The sequence below is a fragment of the Diadema antillarum genome, unplaced genomic scaffold (genome assembly GCF_040938485.1).
Source record: "Diadema antillarum isolate AM-2024a unplaced genomic scaffold, OU_Dant_1.0 seq00000620_RagTag, whole genome shotgun sequence".
Lineage (NCBI taxonomy): Eukaryota > Metazoa > Echinodermata > Echinoidea > Diadematoida > Diadematidae > Diadema > Diadema antillarum.
The window spans coordinates 1,517,109-1,539,573 of NW_027271543.1; the positions used below are offsets into that span (position 1 = coordinate 1,517,109).

At 40.1% G+C, this 22,465-nt stretch overlaps 1 protein-coding gene across 1 annotated transcript in view; it reads left to right on the forward strand.

The window, feature by feature from the left end:
• Positions 1-3,634: 3,634 nt before the first annotated feature.
• Positions 3,635-22,465, forward strand: part of LOC139736061 (spatacsin-like) — a 47,129-nt gene continuing 28,298 nt past the window's right edge. Inside the window, exons 1-16 of the mRNA XM_071646808.1 lie at positions 3,635-3,822; positions 7,424-7,614; positions 8,198-8,431; positions 9,292-10,132; positions 10,451-10,571; positions 11,274-11,424; positions 12,233-12,838; positions 13,203-13,291; positions 15,285-15,485; positions 15,908-15,979; positions 16,380-16,516; positions 17,063-17,280; positions 18,452-18,701; positions 20,220-20,429; positions 20,726-20,832; positions 21,957-22,102. Coding sequence (XP_071502909.1) covers positions 9,357-10,132; positions 10,451-10,571; positions 11,274-11,424; positions 12,233-12,838; positions 13,203-13,291; positions 15,285-15,485; positions 15,908-15,979; positions 16,380-16,516; positions 17,063-17,280; positions 18,452-18,701; positions 20,220-20,429; positions 20,726-20,832; positions 21,957-22,102 — 3,084 coding nt within the window. The 5' untranslated portion in view covers positions 3,635-3,822; positions 7,424-7,614; positions 8,198-8,431; positions 9,292-9,356. The remainder of the gene's footprint in view (positions 3,823-7,423; positions 7,615-8,197; positions 8,432-9,291; positions 10,133-10,450; positions 10,572-11,273; positions 11,425-12,232; positions 12,839-13,202; positions 13,292-15,284; positions 15,486-15,907; positions 15,980-16,379; positions 16,517-17,062; positions 17,281-18,451; positions 18,702-20,219; positions 20,430-20,725; positions 20,833-21,956; positions 22,103-22,465) is intronic.

Consider the following 22,465-nt stretch of genomic DNA (forward strand, 5'->3'; position numbering starts at 1 on the left):
AATCCGTTCAAAAGTTATGAATTTTTGAAGTTTTTGTGCAGTAACCGCTGGATGAGAAGACTACTGCAGTGTACGATGTCACATGTGTACAACAATATAAGGAAAATATAGAGAGAATTTCAGAAAATTTTATCTTTTGAAAAAAGTACACATTCCCTTGACTCGAGACTGACATATGTTATAGGTAACATTAATCCCCCTGCCTTTAGAAAGAGGCAAGTCAAATGCTCTTATTATGCGAAAAAGTGAAAATATGTTGAATTTTCTTTACATTTTCTTTATACTGTTGTACTCATATGACATCACAAGCTGTAATAGTCTCCTCGTCCAGCAGTTCCAACACACAGATTTTAAAAATTCATAACTTTTGCATTGATTGTCCAATTTTCCTCAAACTTTCACTGATGTGTTCTACTAATATTGCTGCATTCTCTCAACCCTTATGTTTATGAAGGTGAACTTGTCCTTTAAGTTATTCCATAGGATTTTTTTTTTGGTAAGTTTACATTTACAAGTTAACAAAATACCTATGTTGACATGATTTCTGAAGGCCAACTGGGAAAATCCTGTATTGATTGCCTCATGTAGGTTCTTTTTTTTTCACATCAAAAGACGGGCCAAGATTTGCAGTGTAGTTCAGTTCTCTGCAGCTTTGTCTTATGCCCACAAGTCAATGTGATGCATGCAGCTATGCTTGAAGTACGTGTATACACATATGTGTGTGTGTGTGTGTGTTTGATGATCCTGAAGCACTGTGTGTATTGTATACCTACATGTATATCTATATAGCTTTATGTATGTGACCCTGCATCACAAACCAACAAAAAAGTCTTCAGACATGGATTTGTAGTTAAGGAATGATTCTAAAAGAGCAGACTCTAAACTTTAAAATGATGTAGATGTATGACTAAAAAATTCAAATGGACTTTCCTACTATCAATATTTTGGGAAGAAAGCACACACTCTGGAAAAGTGTGAACTGAGAAAAGGGGCTCTGAAGTACAGAGTCTATTCAAGTGCTTAGTCTTTACCAAACCGTGCCAGTTGTGCGATGAATAGGACAAAAAACAGGATGTAAAACACTGGAGGAAAAACAATGAAGAGATTATCAGATTAAGCTGAAATTGAGTATGCTCTATTAACACATTCTGTCGATGAAATGCCAACTTTCAAAGCAGTAGCATTATCTTTTCAAAAGTTGAGAGTTGAAAGTGAAGAGTGTGCAAAGGATTTTCAAGAAATGAAAAGGGGCCTCTAAGATAGACCTGATCTCACTACTTTACAGAAAAAAAGGATTGCAGAATAACAGCTGGGAACACATCTCCCATTCATTTTATGATTCCAGATTTAGGAATAATGTAGAAGAAGAATAGCTCTTTTAGAAAAGATGAAAAACTCAAGATTGACGTGGTTGACCCATTTCACCTATTTTCCGTAAAATCAAGGGGTGCGACTTTTATTGGTTTTGTGATGCACGGTCACATGTATAATATTATATTTATATATAAGTTTATATAATCCATTCAATAGTTCATGAATTGTTCAAGTTATGTCACGGCTAAGGAGATGACAACAGTTCATGATGGCATATTTGTGGAGCAATAGAACTACAATAAAAAGAGAGTTCCACATATTTTCACTTTTCAAGCAAAATTAAAGAGCTTTGGACTTTTTTCCTCAGAAGGCAAGGGGAAAAAATTCTGTTAAAAAGGAAGTGTTGGTTAATAAGTAAAATGACTGTTGCTTTCATTAAAAATATAAAAAAAATATTCTCTTTATATATTTTCTTGATATCTTTCCTCCACTATGACACTACTGTTCATTTCATTTGAAATGTGTGTGTCTGCCATACATTTCTATCCTATGATTTATTGATGCTGCATACTGCATTTTATTTCTGGTGTCTCTCAGTGAGCATTCCATCCAATATAGTAGCAGTTATGCCATCATTGTAGGTCTATTACTAATCGAGGTAGCCTTTATTTTCAGCTTACATGTACTGTCTAGCTGAATTTCACTCTATTGGGTTACAGACACCTTGGAAAAATGAGTGAGGATTCCTTTTGAGACACAATTCCACCCCAGTTTATATTTGCATGAGTGAGTAAAATACAATCAAACAAAACAATAATAGCTGAAGTTTCCAAAGAATTGGGCCCTAAATAAAACTTTTCAAGGTTCAAAGATTCAGATGTTTTACAAACAGTCATACCAGCTACAGCTACATTATGATTTCATTTTTATTTCCCTAGATCCATTCCCAAAACTTGAATTAAAAGTGCAAACAAACCATCCAAACTATACAAATCAAAAGACAGTTTTACAATACTGTAACTTTTCAATGTACATGTTTAATATAAACAAAATGGTGACATCAAATTCAAAGCAGTATGGAAGAAGCAAAGGTCATTGACCTGATGTAAAACATGGCAAGCCTATCAAGAATTTATATCTTGTCCCGGGTAAATATGCAACTTCCTTAGCAAAACATATATTCCCATCTTTGAATACACAACCGCACTTGATATGAAAGGAAAACAACAAAATCATCCTATCCATTTTGTTTAGACTTCACTACAGGTGCAACTTTCAAATAATCCAAACAAACAGATGAATAAAGAAAGAATGGATCAACAAAACAATGAACTGATAATTCCTCTAAAACATATACCAGTAATCTTTTTATACAAAACTCTAGACATGTATATGCCTGTCAAGTGATAATTCTACAGCAACCACCAATAAGAGAACTTATAGAAAGAATAAATACAAACAACAAGCAGAAGAAAACAATATTTTAGTCACTACATAATTCATACATAACTCAAATTTTCGATTTTAAGTTGTTGTTGTTGTTTTTTTTAATGGTAAATGTCACAAGGATGGAATCAATCAACATGCTCGGTAATTTTTTAAATAATGCTAAAAAAAAATTAATACCAGTACATTTCCATTGCAGTTAACTGGACTTGGGAATGAGTTTGATACCAGCACAAAGGACAACTTCCACTTTTGATGGTTCTTGGCCTTATTGAATTGGCCAATCGAGAATAAAAGAAACAACAACAAAAACATTTTAAAGTCTAAATAATGTCATCTAGCTGCTGCTGCATATGTTAAGAAAATAAGTACTATTACACGGTCTAGGAAACTGCCTTGGGATTCACTTTCCTTTCTTTTTTTAGTTTGAGCCCATCCATCAATTATGCAACTCTGTGAATACAAAAATAGAAAATTTATCACAGAATACAAGGTCAATTGCAGATGAAATTGTGGCATAATTAATTAATCACAGTATATATTATGAATTCAATCTTGATCAGTTTTGAAAAGTAGAATGAGAAATTATGTATATTGTACAAGCAAGGATGGCATTTGACAGAAGTCAGAATCCTCCCACGTGATTTTGTGTACAACGATCAGCTGATTCCACGCAACCTAATTACCATAAAACCTAGTACACTGTACTAGTACATTACAGACAGAGACAGTCCTTCCCGAAAGACTTATCCCCGGGCGGGCCCAGCGCTAGCCCACACACTTCACAGGTATTGTGTGTACTATACACGTACAACATGTACGTACAGTACTGTACATGAGTGAAAGTTTGTTTTGCGACATGGCCGCTTCGCACATACGGAACTCCGTCTGTGTGCGGAAATTGAGAACGGGATTTCACCTCAGTTCATGTGCAGAATTTAGCTTTCATGCCAAATCCGGCTCCATCATTATATGCAACAATGGTGAATCTCCTTCTTCTTGGCAGAAACATAAGTCTGACGGAGTAATTGCTCTTGACGAAGTTGTACCAAATGCGACAAGGTAAAGAACAGTCCCGCGTGTTGTTATTTGTGCTGTAAATTTAACAGTTACAGACGAACTCTCTGTAGACTGTAGAGTGTAATCCTATAATGTACGAGCTGTCTCTCTCTCTCACCCTCTTGAGTTACCTAACTGGCTGTAATTACTGGGCAGTCTGGCTATCCTGGGTTTTAGGGGTCTAAATTATTTTGGGCTTCTAAATTCAGCACAGGCATAGATACGGACTATGGAAAGCCAAATAGGATTAGGGTTAGGGTTAGGGTTTTAGGGTTTTAGGGTTAGGGTTAGGGTTAGGGTTTAGGGTTAGGGACTTAGGGTTTAGGTTAGGGTTAAGGTTATGGTGAAACCATTTTGGCTTTCCATAGTCCGTATCTATGCCTGTGCTGAAGTTAGCAGCCCAAAATAATTTAGACCCCTAAAACCCAGGATAGCCGGAAGCAGAAATCTAAATCTTCATTCCTTCCTTCATTCATTCTGCACTCACTCAGTCCTGAAGATTATTGCTTGCAGATCATGAGATAATGCGTGTGTGCATACCTGTAAGTTTCAGGGACACTCTTGTATATGTGTACAAGTGCCTGGATGTAGGGTGCTTTCTACTTCTAGATCCTATAGAGTAACTGTGTCAGTAAGCGGCAGTGCAGCCGTTCGCGGCAGGTACAACATACACGGTAATATACAGCTAAACACAGCATTGCATTGTTACATGCACACATGCATACTAACACACTAGCAATCAACAAAAACCAACCGATAAAATGGGCACGATCTCTGACGAAAGTGAAATTTTCTCACCTAAATGACAACATATCGCATCCAAAATGAAATTTTCGGTACTTCTTAACATAACAGTTAAGAAACAATGGTCCAAGAAACTTGATTTTTTGTCGTTTTCTCGATGTTCATGGATTTTGAAAACATATCCTCACGTAAAATAGAATTTTCGCGAGCCGATGTGGGCCGCCATTTTTTTCGGAAAGTGGATGTTGCCATCGAAAAAAATGAGAAAAACACGAGAAAGACATCAACAACACCGCAAGAATTGCGATCTTGTTTGCGGCCAATGCATGTGCGCACGCTATTTTCACGTGCTTTCGCAATGGGAATTGGCGCTTACGCAATGTTCGCGAGACATGTGAAGGCGTTCAGCTAAAGATCGCGGAGCACGCGCGTATTGCATAGGGATTGTACATCGTGCCGCAAGCAGAAATACTACGTCGCATATCGCCCTTATCGGCGAAAATTGTGCCGGGTTTTGCCCTCGTAAATCATGAAAACTGCGTTTGTCAATGGTAAATTTCTTTCATGAAAACAATTGCGTTAATGAATAATCTTGTCTATGATATATGAAATGGTTGAAAATAATTTGCCTTATTTGTTTACAAGTTGGAAAAACCCTTAACAATGCTTAAACTGCCGCAAATGGGATATTTTACTCTAGTCTAGATATACATGGTACAACTAAGTAAAATAAAAAGAAAGAAAAAGCTGAATCTCGCGCTCTTAATTTCCTATCAGGGTTTCAGATCCTGTTATGAAGATGCCAATGTAAGGCTTCCATACAGTGGTTCAGTGGGTAGAAGTAGCAGCACCCGCACCAGGGTTCAACCTCCCATGCCAAGGTTTCACTGTGGACAGAAGCATATTGGTTTCTACCGTACATGTCGGATTTAGCAGGTGGTCCAATTTTGGCCAGCCTTCCTTGTGGTGGATTTATTGGTGGCTTGCATTACAGCCTTTTTGGGTTAGGCTGTTTCATTTGCTGGACAGTGTGGGGTGTAAGGAAAATAGCAGATTGATATCTAGGATCGATTATGATGTGTAATGCACTTGTCAATGTAATGACGCACCCCACTACCCCCGGACATGGGTGCGTCATGGTCATTTTTTGACTGACCACACGGGGTTTTTGACGCACCCCCACAGTCACTTTTTGACGGACCACACGGGGTTTTTGACGAACACCACAGTCACTTTTTTGACGGACAACACGGGGTTTTTGACGAACACCTAGGTCACCTTTTTGACGGACATCCTCGGTACATTTGACGCACCCCCGTAAATACTGAAAGGATTTTTGCATAGGCCTACGCTTTATTCAAGCAATTTCATTTTCTTTCGGTTCGTAAACACAATTTGTCAAAGTTTCGGCGAGTTTCCCTTACCCTGCTGGCCCTGTAAAGCACCGTACCGTCATTCACCGTACATCACTCTGCTGCTACGATATTCCAAATGTATGTGCATGCAATACATAGTCACCTGGCCATACAATGACTTGTCTGCAGATGCGCTGTATGTGCGCGGCCATTTCTAGTCCGGTTGAATGTACGTTCGACGAGGAATAACGAACACGCTGCTCACTTGCGAATTGCACAGCGTTAGCGAGCGAGTCGCGCACCACTAACACTCGACTTGCCTGCTACGGCAGGTACGCGCAGTACGCACCACGCAACGGTATACCAAAGATCGTATACGGAATTCCGTATACGATCTTTGATTTTACTATTTAGTACTGTGAGGTTGAAATCGTTATATCGCTAAACAGTCCGTCTGGCTTGAAATTGAGTATGCGTGATTTCATGAGTTTGTTGGAAAGAAAATGTGAGGAGAAAGGGTGGCTTTTAAGTCATTTGCTTGCCAGATTCGGGCAAGCATTTTTCCCTCTTAGGCCTACTCCAAAACGCTTCCCGACTTTGATTTTCACTTGCCGCGGGAAAACGCTCACTGTAAATTCACTCGCGGTACGTACGTGTATCCGGTACTGGTAGCGTGCAAAAATGCATGCAGTTTTCCATAGCCAAGTGCATACCATGACGCACCCCTCGGTTCAGAATAATGCGTGTTATTTTCCATAGCCAAGTGACGTACCATGACGCACCCCTCGGTCAAAAATTTGACGACAATGATGGGATTTTGACGCACCTCTCGGTCAAAAATTTGACGGACATAGCTGGTAAAATGACACACACCTGGGTCACAAATTTGACGGACCAAACGAGGAAATGACGCACCCATGTCCGGGGGTAGTGGGGTGAGTCATCACATTGACAAGTGCATAAGGATCAATAGGCATATGGAAATGTAACTATGAAAAGATAATGTTGTGTGCCAAGTTAGGAGAAGTGAAAGAAGAATGCTTTACGTAATCTTGGTGTCAATATCAGTCATTCTGTATGTTGTCAGATGTTCCTCTACATTTTTGGCACTGCGAGCAGGGTGAAAGAATTTCTCCATCCTACTGGATTTGACTCTGGTAAAGCTCACTACAAATGCAGCCAGATTGAAGCTGGTCCATCTTGGCCGGGGAAGGGGGGGGGGGGGGGGGGTTGTGTTATGGGGTAGGACTATGTGGCAGTTTCATAACACAAAAGTAAAGAGACGCAGAAATAAGGTTTGATTCGGAGACGGTACTAGAGGTACATCTTGCTGGCTTGAGGCTTTATTGGTACGGATCTCACGGCCCTCTACATGGTTAATGTTGCAATTTCATAACCACAGTATGATTGTAACAAGTAAATATAGGAAAAGGAAAACAACACAAATTATGGCATAGACTAGACTAAGTGTCATTAGCATTTTTTTCAAAATTTCTTCTATTCAGTTTACATCACTGCCAGCCATCAATCTCTGAAACTCAGAAGGATATCATCCTCGTGACTGGGAGTGACCAATCGTTGACTGTCGTCAATCTGCATTTCAAGCACACCCATGACAAAGGAGCAGTTCGTAATGACTATGCCAAAGTGGAGACATTATGTGTGTGTACCAAGGAGAGGCTCTTGAAAGCAGTTGGTAAGCACCTTTTCATCATTTGTGTAGTGGCGAGCCAAATGAATCATCATGTTCATTGTACATGTGTGCTTCAGGCCAACCAAGGGAATGATGTGCATGCACAGTGTACATTTCTCCTACTCAATATAAATGTGACATTTCTGATATGTATCTGAGACAAACATACAGAAATGTTGAGGCAGCCAGGATGTGACGACATGGTGGTGGTGTAAGTTGGTAAACTGATATCATTCTCATTCTTGTGTGTTTGTTTGATTGTTTGTTTACAGACATCCTGCCAGAATTTCATTCTCCAAAGTGCCCTCAACTTCAGACTGTACTAAACTCTACATAGCCCAGTTTTTGCCTAGTATAGGGTTATCTCACATGGCAACTTTACCAGCAGTGCCAATATCTGAGATATGCCTTTCTGGTGTCATTTGATATTAAGGAATTAACCACCAGCAATACTGTAAATATCAAGTCATATATGTGACATTTGGTAAAATCTGGTCACTGCTTGCTAGAATTGACAGAAACAGTAAGTCTGCTTCTATCTAGCGATGATTTGTACAGGGTTTAAAATGATTTTTCCCTTTGACAGGTGGCAGTTCCCTCCCAAAGGTCCACATCCTTGTTGTGGAACAGACATCTGCCTCCCTCTTGGTAGGGACTCACTTTTGCCAGTTGGAGTTTGACAGTGCCAAACCAGCCTCATGTAGTGTCTCAAGGAGGTTCACCTTGTCATGGGTGGACAGCGGAGTAACTGAGGAGGTTGTCCAACAGGCTCGACTTCAGGGCAGACTGCTATTTGTTCTGCATCCCAGTGGCAACTTTTGTATCCTTTCAATCATCACATCCTAATCTTGTAACTACAAGTTTTACCTCAAAGTGTACAATGCATTCTATTGGATGAGTCCCTCACTTTACTATAACTAGAATAAGTGCAGCATGTTTGCTGTAAGAGACATGGTACAGTATCTTTTTTTGATGTCTAACAGTATTAGAAGATTTTAGCATATTCCAGACACCTATTCTACCAGAAAAGGTTACTAGCAGGACCAAGATGCAAGGAGTGTACTGTGACAGTAACAGCTGCACAACTACACTCTACATCATCTATGCAGTGTTTGTCAACTTAGGGATTTTTGTATACATTGAAACAGTGTGTCAATGTTTTTACCAATATCATTATTGTATTATAGATGTTTATAAACCTTTCAATCAGCAATTAATGTGCTTTTTTTTTGTACAAGAAAGTCATGTCCCTAACATCAAATATCTACTAACTTTGTCCAGTACGAAAAAGAAGAGGGAAAAACAACAACAAATGTGTGTTTTCACTGTGATTTATGAGAAGATCTTAAATTTAATAAGCATTGTTTATTGTTGCAAACAGTTGTTTACATATTTGATTTTTCTCCCTTTCATGTCATCTTTTTTACATTATACCTCACATTTCGTACTGTAGAAATATTTTAGAGATTATATATACAAGATGAATCTGATTTCAATATACCTTCATTTGAAATTCTCTTCTGACAAATTAATGTGAATGAACTGGTGTGTGTTATTTTATGCATTAATGAAATTTTCTTAGTATTTTCTTTGATATATTTCATCTTGACATGATACAAACTAGAGAAATGTGTATTTCCATGCAGGCACGTGTTTGACTTAACTGATCATTGAATGCAGCCATCTTTTCTGTGACCAGTCAGAAACTTGTCGCCCACATCAATCACAGTGACTTCATCCACAGCATGTTCTCCAATGCTGGAATCCTGGAGTCACAGGACGTTGGCAAGCCATCCCACTTTGACGTCAGCCAGGATCTACAGGATGTTATCGTCGCATATACAGACGCCAAGTACGGGTTGTATCGGATCAACCTTGCGGAATATTTTAGTCACAACCCAAGGCATGTCCTGTCAGGAGGTTCAGGGACTGGTGTCGGTCCCGGAAGGAGAACTCAAAGACCAGACAAGGATGAAGACGAGCTTGATTTCTCTCGAGGTGCGTCCCCGGTCAGCAAGAAGGGTGCGTCAGGTAACAGGAGTTGGTGGAACTATGTGGACAGCTTGACGAAAGAGCTGTCTTCAAGAGATAGCCAGACATTGAAAGCCCCTCGGCAAGAGTGGTGTAGTGATGCGGGACGTTGGCAAAATTGGCACCAGATAGTAGAAGGGCATTGTCGTGCAGGGAACCAGAGGGAAGACAAAATGGTACGCAGGGGGAAAGTCGCTCAGACTCGTGACGTGACCGGATTCCAGAGGAAACACGGACGTCCAGCATCAGACGCAACTTCGGTGAAGGCAATGAGCCAAAGAAGAGAGACAGCCGGCAGGGGGTCAGATCAGCCACTGTCTACTGCCATTCGTGCAGCCAAGGTGAGCAAGAGGCTACCGGTAAGGGAAGTTCATGCCAGTCAGTCGTCGATTGTGGTGTGTTATGGCAGTCCACCACAAGGCCCAGAGAGCAGCTGCTACGGTGGACTATGCTACCTGGATCTTGATAGCAATGCCTCGCTTTTCCACAGGTAAGCTGCAGATTGATAGATCATTGTAAATCTATGTTATGAAGCAAAAAAAGCTATGAATTCTGTTCTTAAAAAGAGTGGCACACAAATGTACCCATATCATGTGTGACCTGTCACCATTAAAGCATGATATCAGTTGCTAAACATCACTATTCTGACTTTGAAATCCTTGCATTCTCCTAACTCTTAGCCTTCTAATGTTTTAAAAGTTAGTGAATCTATGAACCTTGGCACACTCTTGTAATAGATGGTCTGATAAAACAAATGCTCCCAGAGATTGACAGATATTCTTTCCTTCTTGTATGACATTAAATTCAGCTTCCTTGAGCCAACCCTGGTGTCCCTGTCAGGTGACCTCACCCAGCCACACGTACTGCTGACCAGGTCAGAGGTCAGACTGTTGTCCATGGGTATGGAGCAAGAATCCCTTGTCAACAGGGTATGATGTGCCTAGCTTCCTTGTACTTATTGAAGAGCCCTCTGTTGGTAGAGGACACAACAGTTTATTTTGATGAAAGTGTAGTTATGTTTGAGACTTGATCAAGTCTGCATCACCTCTGTCGTTGTTGTTGTTGTTTAAAAAAAAAAGGATGGGGCCCTCTCAGAAATAATTTGACCAGCCAGTACTGATATCAACATGATCAAATGATGTTATTGACAAATCAAACCATACTATTTTTTAATCTATATTAGTATTTAACCTCTCCACATAGGAGCTCATAGAATGAGTTAATGTCTCCTAATAGTAGAGCTCATAAATAAGTTTCCACAATGGAGCTTGAAAGACACCCATTTTGCATCAGCCAAATGCATGTATACATGTATTTGTCTGTCCTTCAGCAGGGCACTTTAATAAGCCACATTGCTACACACTGTGCAAGAGTAAGAATTGGGCATTGCATTCTGCATGGCAGTACTTGTGTATGTAGTGTCGTGATTATGGCAGGTAAATGCAAGCTACTGCAGAGTTTAGACTGTGCGCTGCATGCATGTACAAAGCTGCCACTAAATTTCCAGTACATCAAATGATCAATGGAAGGAGTGCTAATGCCATAACACTGTAAAGTGCTTTGATGTAGATGAGAAAAAAAAAAAGGTTCAAGATAGAAGCATTGTAGGTCATCAAATTGTTTTTCCACAGATGATGGTGTATAAGTCAGCGACAGTGACCGAAGCTCTGTGCCACCTGAACAATTGGGACCACTGTGCTATACCAATCCACGCTCTGGAGATAGGGCTAAAACACAGGCAGCTCGACACAATTGCCTTCTTCCTCAAGAGTGGGGAGAATTGTGAGTCATATATGATAGCATGGAACTTTGTGAGAGGTTGCCAGGAAAGAGAAAATACATTTTGTACTTAAGAGGAGGAAAAGTGTGGTGATTTTTGTCTTGTGGATGATCATTCAAGCAACCATCAGACTGGCATGGTACCTCCTAGGGTGGTATTATACCACTTAATCCTTGTAACTCAATGCGAAACTAGTCAGTGTGCTTGTTCTGTGCAGTAATTATTTCATGCCCCTTATATTTGTGTCACCAATGCCATTGATTGGAGTGAAGTTCTGTGACTTCATTTCATGTTATCATATATACAAACTGTATGTTTTTTGATCAATTTAGAGCATCCACCCTCCTTGATATCTTGATGCTGTTACTATTAGGTTCTAGTTAAAGGCATGGACATGCTGTTATACATTATGGTGGCAACAAGTTCAGTGAGGGTACAGTTCAGGACTTCCCTGACTTTAAAGGAGATACATGTATCTGTGAAGCTCAAAAGTGCTTTACACAAAATGAATATCTGTGTACTGGACATTCTTTTGTCATTTCTGTGTGAAAAGGAAATGTGAAGTAGTATATTCCTTTGAGAAATTTTAGATGAATTTAGGCATTATATGTGAGAAACTCAGATATGCCTCTGATACCCATAATGGATGTCTGTGTACTACTTATTTCTGTTGTAATTTTTGTGTGAAAAAGATTTACACTCCAGAGGAGAATGTAGGTAGTGTGTGAAAGTCAAATATGCATAATACCTATAATGAATACCTCTGTGCTGACTATTCTCCTTTTCATGCCATGTGCCTCTCAATTCCAGTGTTTAGATCAAAGCAGGTTGATGCCAAGGATGTGGCGTCATTGATGCCACTTGGTGGTTCGACCCTGACAACAACTCCTGCATCTCCAGTGTCATCCTCAAATGAGGAGATGCAGCTCTGGCTGGCCATGGACCTGCTGTCCCAGGCGATTGCTTCCAACATCCGGGAGACCAAATCCAAGCAGTACGCCCTCCAGCTCCTGCATCTCACTCTGAAGCACCTGAACAAGCTCATCCATAATGCGACCGATGCCCTTAAACTCCTGTCATCCTCAGAGGCCCACCAGGCTGCCTCCTCCTCCTCCTCCTCCTCCTCCTCCCCCTCCCCCTCGGCTTCGGCCCAAGCATCTGTAGCAGGTGCATCATCCCCAGTGCTGTCACCCAGTGGAACATCTCCCTCTTCCTCCACTTCCTCTACTGGTGCCGACGGGGCCGCGACAGCCATGCAGACGGTGGTTGCAGAGGGATTCGAAGGGAGCCGAGCTGATCTGGAGAAGACGGTGAAGAAATTGCTGGATTACACATTTCAGCTGCGAGGTTACCTGAAGGGATCTCCTGATTGGATGTTAACCTCTCATGACTCTCCTGATGGAGGAGATGACACAGGTAAGTTTGTGGTTTTGCAACCAACACACTGTCTATTTTTATGTCATTTGGCATGATGTATAGACAGAAAGACATATCTTCTTTTACAGAAAGGGAGTAAAATCTTGCATGTATACTTGTAGCTGTGCCACTGATGTATTCATTTTTAAACAACATAGATAACCATTACAATTTTTTTTCTTACCGGTTATTAAAATTCAAGGGAAGTTATGTAATCACTTGATCATATTCCAATGCCAAATTATGTCATGAGGTGGCATATAATCATTCTCATGGCCTTCTCTCTCTTTCTCATTCTATCTGTCTATCTTTCTAATCTTTCTCCATTATTGTGCTGTCATGTGTTCAACCTTTGTACGTGCAGCCAGACACCCTGCCCCCAAGATGATGTATGGGAGGAAAGAGAGGACCACTCTCACCGATCTGCATACATGGGAATCTCTGTCACCACAGGTGAGGCAAAATTGACAAGTCACAGCCAAAACTTCCTAAGTAATATTTCAAAGTTGAATGTGAATCGGTCCATATCATCCCAGAAATCAACAGGTGTCGAGAAGTGTCTAATGCCCTCGGAAAAGAAGATATGCCTGGATACTGGTTCTTTAAATATCTGTCAGTCTGTTTGTCTGTCCATTTGTCTGTATTGTTAGGATGTTTAAGCCATTACTGTCCATCAAAATTTTGTCAAATGTAGAAGAGCCTTCTCTTCAGTTGCTCCATGTCTGTTGAACTCTACCAATCCTACTTTGGAATTGCAAAAATCTTGGTACCTTCAAATCTCAACTGAGACCTTTCTTTTCAAGCAGATTATGAATAATATGTGACATATTGTGTGGAGGTTGGACACCTTTGAATGTTTTTATGCCTCCGCCACGAAGTGGTGCCGGAGGCATTATGTTTTCGGGTTGTCCATCCGTCCGTCCGTCCGTCCGTCCGTCCGTCCGTCTTTCCGTCCGTCCGTCCGTCCGTCCTTCCGTCCGTCCGTAATGAATTTTGTGGACAGGGTAACTACCAAATCCTTTTGAGGTATCCTAATGAAACTTGGCATGTATGTGTATTAGGGGGTGAAGTTGTGCCTATCAACTTTTGGGTGCACATGCTCAAGGTCAAAGGTCAAAAGGTCAAGGTCAAATGCTTAAAATTTTACTATTTCCCCCATATCTATGCAATGCCTGAAGATATTTTCTTGAAACTTAGTGTATACATGTACTACCCAATTAAGATTCTCTGGTGAAAGTTTGGGGTCATGAGGTCAAAAGGTCAAAGGTCAAAAGGTCAAGTAAAATGTTAAAATTTCACTTTTTTCTCTGTATCTTGGAAATTGTTCAAGGTATCTTCATGGAACATAGTATATATGCATCTACTGACTGGCAGTGGTTATCTAGGGAAATTAGGGTTCATGGGGTCAAAGGTCAGGGGTCAAAGGTCAAGGGTAATACTTCAAAATTTTATTATTTTCCTTATATTTATGCAATGCCAGCAGGATTTTTTGTTTTAAAACTTGATGTATGCATGTATAACCCAATAGAGATTCTCTGGGATTTTTTTTTTGCCAAGAAGGTCAAAGGTCAAAAGGTCAAAGATCAAGTGAAAGTGCTGAACTTACTTCTTTCTCCATATCTCGGAAGTGGCTCAAGTTATCTTGAAACTTAGTACATGCTGAATTTATGTATGTTCTGCCTGACAGTGATTCTGTTATGAATCAAAGGCCAGATGAAAATGATAACAATTTACTGTTCAATACAGAAATTGCGCTTTTTCTCCATACCTTGAAAATTACTCAGTGCATAAACTTATGAAATGGTCAAAGTCAAGTTAAAGTTCTTAAATCCCCAAATACATGCTCTCTTATTCATCCAATTAAACATAGGTCAAGGAAGGTAAACATTCAATACATTTGTGACAAACATGTCATTTTAATATTTTGCCAATTTTGTGAAAATGTAATCACACATTGTCCACATGTACTATAGACCTATTAGGAGAACCATGCATTATGGCGGAGGCATACCAGTCGCCATAGCGACATTTCTAGTTTACAGATAAATGGCACTATGTAAATGCTGTTAATCATCATCATCATCATCATCATCACCACATACTTTAGATGCCATATATTTTTTAGGTTTAGATTTTTGCAAATTTCTCAAGTTGTGTGCTATTTGCAAAATTAACAACATGAAATTATTTACTCTTATTACGATATGAATGGAATGTGCACATGTACATCTCCTTGTTCACTGTACACTGTACTCCACGATTGTGCATTCAACCACTTGCAGAATTGTTTGAAAGTCCTGATTTGAAAAAAATTAGACACGTTAAATATATGGCATGTACAGTGTATATGTCCATTACTGCCTTGTTAATTGCTCTAAAGTCAAAAACGCAGCCTGTTATGTGGAATGACATAACCGATTCCCGTGATTCTTGTCTGCTTTCACAGGAGATCATCCAGTCTGCGATTGCTACAAGACAGATCCCTCTAGCTCAGGCCTACTTGCGGGAGCAGCAGGGAGTTCCGGGATTGGTTGGCTCTTTGCAGGCAACAGGGCTCCCTCTATTGATTGAGACGGGCCTAATGCAAGCGTACAGTTTCCTGTTGTTTGGGGAGATGGAGAAAGCATGTACAATGCTACAGAACATGGTGTGTATTAGATGTAGCTGGGTCTTGTGTCCATTGCAGTGTCTATAGCTGTGCATTATTACTTTGTAGGTCTTAGTCAACTTTTGAAACCATTTTCTACAACAACAAAAAAGTGCTTGAGATAAGAAGTCACTGGTTTATTCTAAAAATCACTTGCTTAAGTTGTACATTGTAGTCAGGATATTTAGATTGTTGTGGGTTACTTATGTGATTTCTAGGATACTATCCAGCCTTGCTCTTTTTATTGGTACAGAGAAAGACAAAGAGTGAAACTGTCCAGATCCAAGCCCAAGATTATGCATAATTATGTCAGCAGCAATAAAATCAATATTATACATAGTTTGTCATTTGTTCTTTGTTTGCAGAGTTAAAGTATTTTCCATATGGCTTTGTTGTTGTATGTTTTTGTTTTGTTTTCCCAGGGATACAATGTATCAGAAGAAGTGAAGAAGATCTGCCTGTTTACAGCCAACACTGGTTTACGAGACTTCTTGGTATGTATCTGTTCCATTTTTCTCTCAGGAAGCCTGGTCTGGCAAAATCATATTCACTTTTCCATCTTATTTTGATATTGCTGTAGGCATGCAGAGATGCCAGCTGTTACTTTTTTGCAGTGTTTTATTTTGGGTTGGTTTGTTTTGGCCAAAAATACTGCAGTTTTCATGGAAAGTAATGTTATTCCCATATTGTGTTACAACACATGCCAATGCAAGAAAGGTAAAAAACATCGGGGACTGTTTCTGTCCACAGAGAGTATGTTTTTTTTTTCTTGTTTTTTTTTCCGAATTTCAGAATACTGCAATGTTGTTTACAAAGTTGACATCCCTGGGCATGTGTAATGTTAGTTACACTTTAAGCCGATGAGAGCATGTATTCATTTTTCCCCCATCACAGATTGGGGAACTGAGAGAGTCACATGACTTTTCAGAGGAGGACGCAGAGATGATCCACTTCACTCACCAACTAGAGCACCTCTACACCTGCCAGTCCTTTGAGAAGGCTAAATCTCTGGCCATTGAAAAGTGCCGCAGGTATGTGGAAGTTTGATGATATCGGCAGGCTTGGACACTCAATGCTCAGCTTTAATTTGCCTTCCATCCCACACCAACTTGCTTTATTTGATTTGAGTGGTATCACCTATGTGAAATCTATAAAGAGCTCTCCAGCACAATGCAGATTTTAAAGTAGCTTTCAACTATAGAAATAATTCCACTATCAACTTATTTCATATTCTAAATTTTGATGCATACTGTTGTCACTGTAGAGCTTGTCTGAAGGACCAAAGGACCATTTTCTTGCATGACAAAACCTCTTTGGCAGACAGATGCATATGTTTGTATGTTTGTCTGTTTATTTGTTTTTTTAGAGAGAATCATTGAATTAATTTGTTTTCTAAAGTTAGAAGCTATTGCCTACACACTTCAATACATCACAATGTTGGTCAATATCACACATTATCAGTACTGCACTCGCTTGTCTGAGCATTTATATTAAGTTGCTTGTCATTTTTTGATGCTTTGATGCTTTGATGCCTTTTATCTATCAGTTTTCTTTTTGTTTGTCGTGAAAAAAAAAAGCTTCTCTTCCTCCGAATCCTGGCTCCCTCCACCCAATGCCGAGGCCAAGGCATTCCTGGACGAAGTCATGAGAAGAGGAGACATCCTGGTGTCCAGTGAGCCCACAAACTGTGAGAATTTCCACTACAGCCACATAGTCCTGGACTGGGTCAGGAACTGGAGTCCAGAGACCAGGGACAGGATTCTACTAGAGAGACTCCTGGCCTCTAGGAGCAAAGGTTTGACCTATGTTGCATATATGTATGTACAGTCAAACTTGCTGAAGTGGCCACTCGTCTTTAAGAGTCACGTGTCGTATATGGCCACGAAAAAATCCCCCCCCCCCCCCAGTGAAAAGTAATATCAACAAGCCTATCTATAGTGGCCACCTGTTTGTAACCACTTCTTTTTTCATCTTCCTTTGGTGGCCTTTAAAGATAGGTTTGACTGTACATATATACATATCGTCGCTGGGGTGACAAGACCTTGTATCTGAAATTTTGGTGAAAATGACTTTTTTGATTAATGGTCAAATAATGGGTTAAGTGACGTCCTGGCCAAATCCCAAGTGTCTTACTCCAAAAATGAAGCCACCATGGCATGTCAAAGGAAAGGCTATCCCATTCGCTATAGTGCTTTGGCCGCCATGTTTTTTGGCTCTCCTGAACATTTGACATTTTGTAGATACGAGGTCTTGTCGCCCCAGCAACGATATATAATCTCTCTTTTTTTTGGGGGGGGGGGGGCCTAAGTCACACAGCCAAGTTGGAGCCATGCAACTTTTATTGTCTGGTGTTTACTGCTGATTTTTCTACATCATTGGGAAGGATTTTTTATTATGCCAGTAGACCTACACTATTCACAACGTACAAAAATTAGTCATTGATATCAAAATAAATCAAATACAAGTACACTGTAGTGATATCTAACAATATCACAGAACACATCAAACAAATTGTACCAATTCTCTTGTTTTGTCTTGTGTTTTCAATCTGGAATCTCTTTCCCTATTTTGAACTTGGAAGTATTAATAGTATACTGTTAAGGGAACTTTTGCTTTACATCGGGATGGAAGAAGTGCAGGACTGAGAGGTTAGTGGCTGTGCCTGTACAACCTACCATCATATCTTTTAGCGGGAAACAACAAGAGGCAAAATGCATCATTTTTATGCTATGTCACGTATCTTTTCAGTACTGTTTTCACAATGTGCTTAATATGTCCTGCTCTTCTTCTATTCTATCTACTATTTCTCCTCATTCTTCCTCTTGTCATTTTTCTTCTCCTCCCATTCTTCTTCTACTTCTCCTACTCTTCTCATCCGTCTATTCTTTTCTTCTCCTTTGCCGGTTGGGTTCTCTTCGACTTTCTTTCCTCCTCCTCCTCCTTCTCTCTCCCCTTGGTACCTACAGATACCTCCATCAGTTACAGTAGTCTCAGTGCAGACTCAGCCTGGTCCTACCTCACTGCCCATCACCAGTGGGATCAGCTCCAGCTCTGGATCAGATCCAGCTTTGGTCCCAGTCCAGATGGTTCCTCCTCCTCCTCTTCCAGAGATCTCAGCCCGTGGCTACAGCAGCTGAGCCTGTTGCCGGGTGTGGCTCTCAAGATGGACTCCTGTTCTCAGTACCTGCAGGAGAAGATTCTGGACCAGCTGTCAAGGTATGGGATCCCTGCCAAGTCTCACAGTCCTTTGTGGGCCTGTTTACGTTACTGTTAATTCTTGGCATCGCCAATGTGCAGAAATCTTCTGCACACGCTAAAAGGCCCTAACACGGATGCACTGTGGGATTCCTCGGTGCCGTTGTCGCTTCTGGTTGTCTTGCGTGTGTCTTTAGTTCCCATGCAATTCAATGCAATTTTTGTCTGTTTTTTTTTCGTTGCTGCTTTTTTCTTCATGTAGAATCCAACTAAATAAGAGTTTAAAATTGCAAAATTTTACTGATTTGCTGTCACTAGAGTCATGGTTCACTACTGCAAGGCTTCAATGTGCTGGTCACATGATTTAAAGCGAAGAAATCTTTGACAAAAAATACCCCTGGATAAAGATGGAACATGACCTGAGTGCATATGCAGCCAAAACCGGGGCAAGTTTGTCCACTGAACCGTCCCATAATGCATCTAAAATGCTGCTCTGTGCATGGTACCTAGGTATTGGCGATACCGAGAATTGTCAGGCGTTCTGTGAATTCCCCATCCCCTGCACGAAACATAGCAAAATAATACAAACACTGACCGTAATTGCAAGGTAGACAAACACACTGAGTTGTAACAGTGCCACAGTCCCACCTAAAGGTTATTATGATACAGTAGGGATTTGGTGGATTACCTCAATGGGTAACTTTGATGCATTTTGAGGGTATGTGCTAGGTGACATAGAGAGTATATTGAACATTGACATTAAATGTTATCTTGTCATTAATCTTGTGTAATCAGCACTTCCATTCCAAGGCTTTAATGGTGTAGAGCTTATGAGGACTTCAGAGGCATCCTACTGTAACATTTTGCAATCATGACACAGTAGAAAAACAGTTGGTGTCATTTGAATTAGAGGCTTAATTCTATGATAGAGCCTTGCTGTAACAAATTCAAGTGCTGCTATACATTTGTAATTGCAAATGTGGCTTGGATTTTACATGTGAGATGGGGGGGGGGATGAAGGATATCATTTAATTTGACAGGAGGAAGAAAAAGAAAGGATTCAATGGTGAAATATGACAATATGTATCAAATTTTTGGCAATAGAAGATAGAAATAGATTCAGATGAAAGAAACACACACAAGCACGAAGAAATTGTTTAACTTCGTAGTGTCCATGTACATGTATCTGTGTGAGGGCAATATCTATGATGTACTAGGTTCTTGGGCTAATTTAGTTTTTACCATAAGCACCTAAAATTTCAAAAACATAGGGTTAGTAAAGAGAAGATCAAGATATTAAATTTTTCTTTGTCCACTGTGTCTATCATTGCTGCTTGGCATATTGACAAAGCTTATTCAGTTAAACTAAAACGATTTTAATGGCTATTGTATGTCTACTATCATTCTGTTGAATGTCTCAATGTATACACGTTTTTTGACACCGATAAATTTATTCTTCAAGATCAAAAACTCATTTCATGCAGACTTGTCAGGATCAGAAAATGCGCCACTGCTTTTTACTGTTGCCTCATCTTCTAGGAACGGCATTTTCTCCTCTGCTGAACTGGCATCCTTTGACCTGCTGACAAGACGCCTAAGCAGCACCCAGCAGCTGTTCCAGCGCCCCCACCCACTGGGTCAGCGGGCAGACACTGCCTCCGTTATACCTGCCTTCAAGCAGTGGTTCCTTGACATGTGCATCAGGAAAAAGTTGCCCGGAATGTTGCATGCTTTCCTGGACTTCTACAGGTACTACAGTCTTGATGAAGCGAAAGACAGATCTAGAAATTTCCTGCACTACCTCTGAGTCCACTTTGATAAACCGTACAGACTTTACAGAGAAACACCTCCCCTATAAATCAGAATCCCTTAGAACCGAGTCCTAGTAAACACTCCTTGAAGACACCTCTCTCGTATATTAGGCCTGTAATTATGATTAAGTAATCCCAATCAATACCTGTATGTAAATGCCTTCTCAGTTACTTTCTCGCTCTTTCTTTCTGCTCTCTGATTCCTCCCCCCCTTTTTTTTTTCTTTTCTTGCAGCCTGTGTTTGTCTGAGAATGAAGTGATGAGTCTGCAGCTACCTCTGGCCTCCTGTCCTTGGCTTGAGATCCTCCTCCATTTTAGATGGATTGGAAGACAGGTCACAGGTCAGTGCGATCTGTGCTCCAAGAGAGTACTCTCTACAAACTGTGAAGATATCGATCATGATGATTATTTTTTTCCCCTGTAATTTCATGATTTTCTGCAATGTCTTGACGCTTTCGAATCTGAGCTGCACTAATACAGTGCACTAATTCCATTTCCTATGGAGCATTCTAGCCAGGCTGCCCCTTTCTGGTGTACAATTCAATACCATAAATCTTAACAACATTGTCTGAATACTGGAAATCGGTATATACCCCTGGATATAGCAGAGCATTGTTGAGATGTATTCTGCTTCAGGTCAAAGTACCCTGGCATGGCTCAAACCTAAACCTGAACCTCACTATCTAAACCTCAGTGTACAATCCACTGGACGAAGACAGACCAGACACTCCCACTGTGACTCAGAAGACTTTAGCTGGCTAAACTATGCCATAAGACAAAATTTGTTTGATTGATAATTTTATAAATACGGTGCTCTCCCAGCATTGCTTTTAAAGTTTCATATGCTGAGATGGATATGAGTTATTGTTTCAATTTCACTTGAAATGATGAAGATAGTGAGAGTTAGTTGTATGACGATGAGTTTGAGACATGTGTGACAGTGACATCATCACCTCATCTAATTTGCATATATAATTGCTACCAAATTTTTCACTTTAACAACAAATATTGTGGTATTCAAATTAATGGTTGTTGTGTCAAGTTATTCCATTGTTTTGTTTTTCAATGCGCAATTGCAATGAAACTACTTCTCCAATGTTTGTTGTGGGGTTTTGCTTTTATTTATGAAAATCAATATGAAGATGAAATGACATTTCACTTCAAGCTATTGATCACAACACAGTGTTTACGATGATTATAAGGCCAAGCATACACATCAACTCTGAGATAAACTCTAGGAGTACATTGTACTACGTCATATCCTAAGGCCGTATTGGAAATTAGGTCAAAAGCAGTCAGCCTATCCAAAAGCTAGTCTTATTTCAAGAATATTTGTAATATTTCAGTAACTCCTAATCAACAATATTCTTCTTAAATTAAGGAGACCCAAGAAAGATAAAAAGTTGACTTGATAGAAGTTGCTTGATGAAAGGTTGATTGTCTATCCCATCTTTATCTGGTGTAGACCCATCACTGGTATTCCAGGCAAGCCTCTCAAATGCCAGACTCTTCCTGAAAGTCACACAACCAACTGTGTCAGCTCTCATGGAGGGAGGCCATCCCATTGTTGCCATGGCAACCCTCCTGTATGCCCCAGGATCTATCCCACAGGTGAGGTGAAAAAAATACGAGCAAATGTATAAAGGCAGATGTTTGTGTACTTCAGTTACAGTTTTATCCTGCTGTCATTGTCAGTATTAAAGTGAGATACATTCTTTAACAAGCAGATACATAGATGATTGGGTATGTATTTTTGTTGTTGTCCATGAAAGCTTCTAAACTACATTTATTTGTCATCTGGTGCAACATTTGGAACATAATGTAAGTACAATACACACAGATTTTGTTTTTTCTTATCATTTATGCGTTGTATTTGCACACACATATCCCCATGGGTCTAGGGCAATTACCCCCTGAGCAATTACCCCGGACCCTTCCCCTGACACTAACCCTAATCCTAATCCTGGACCTGAT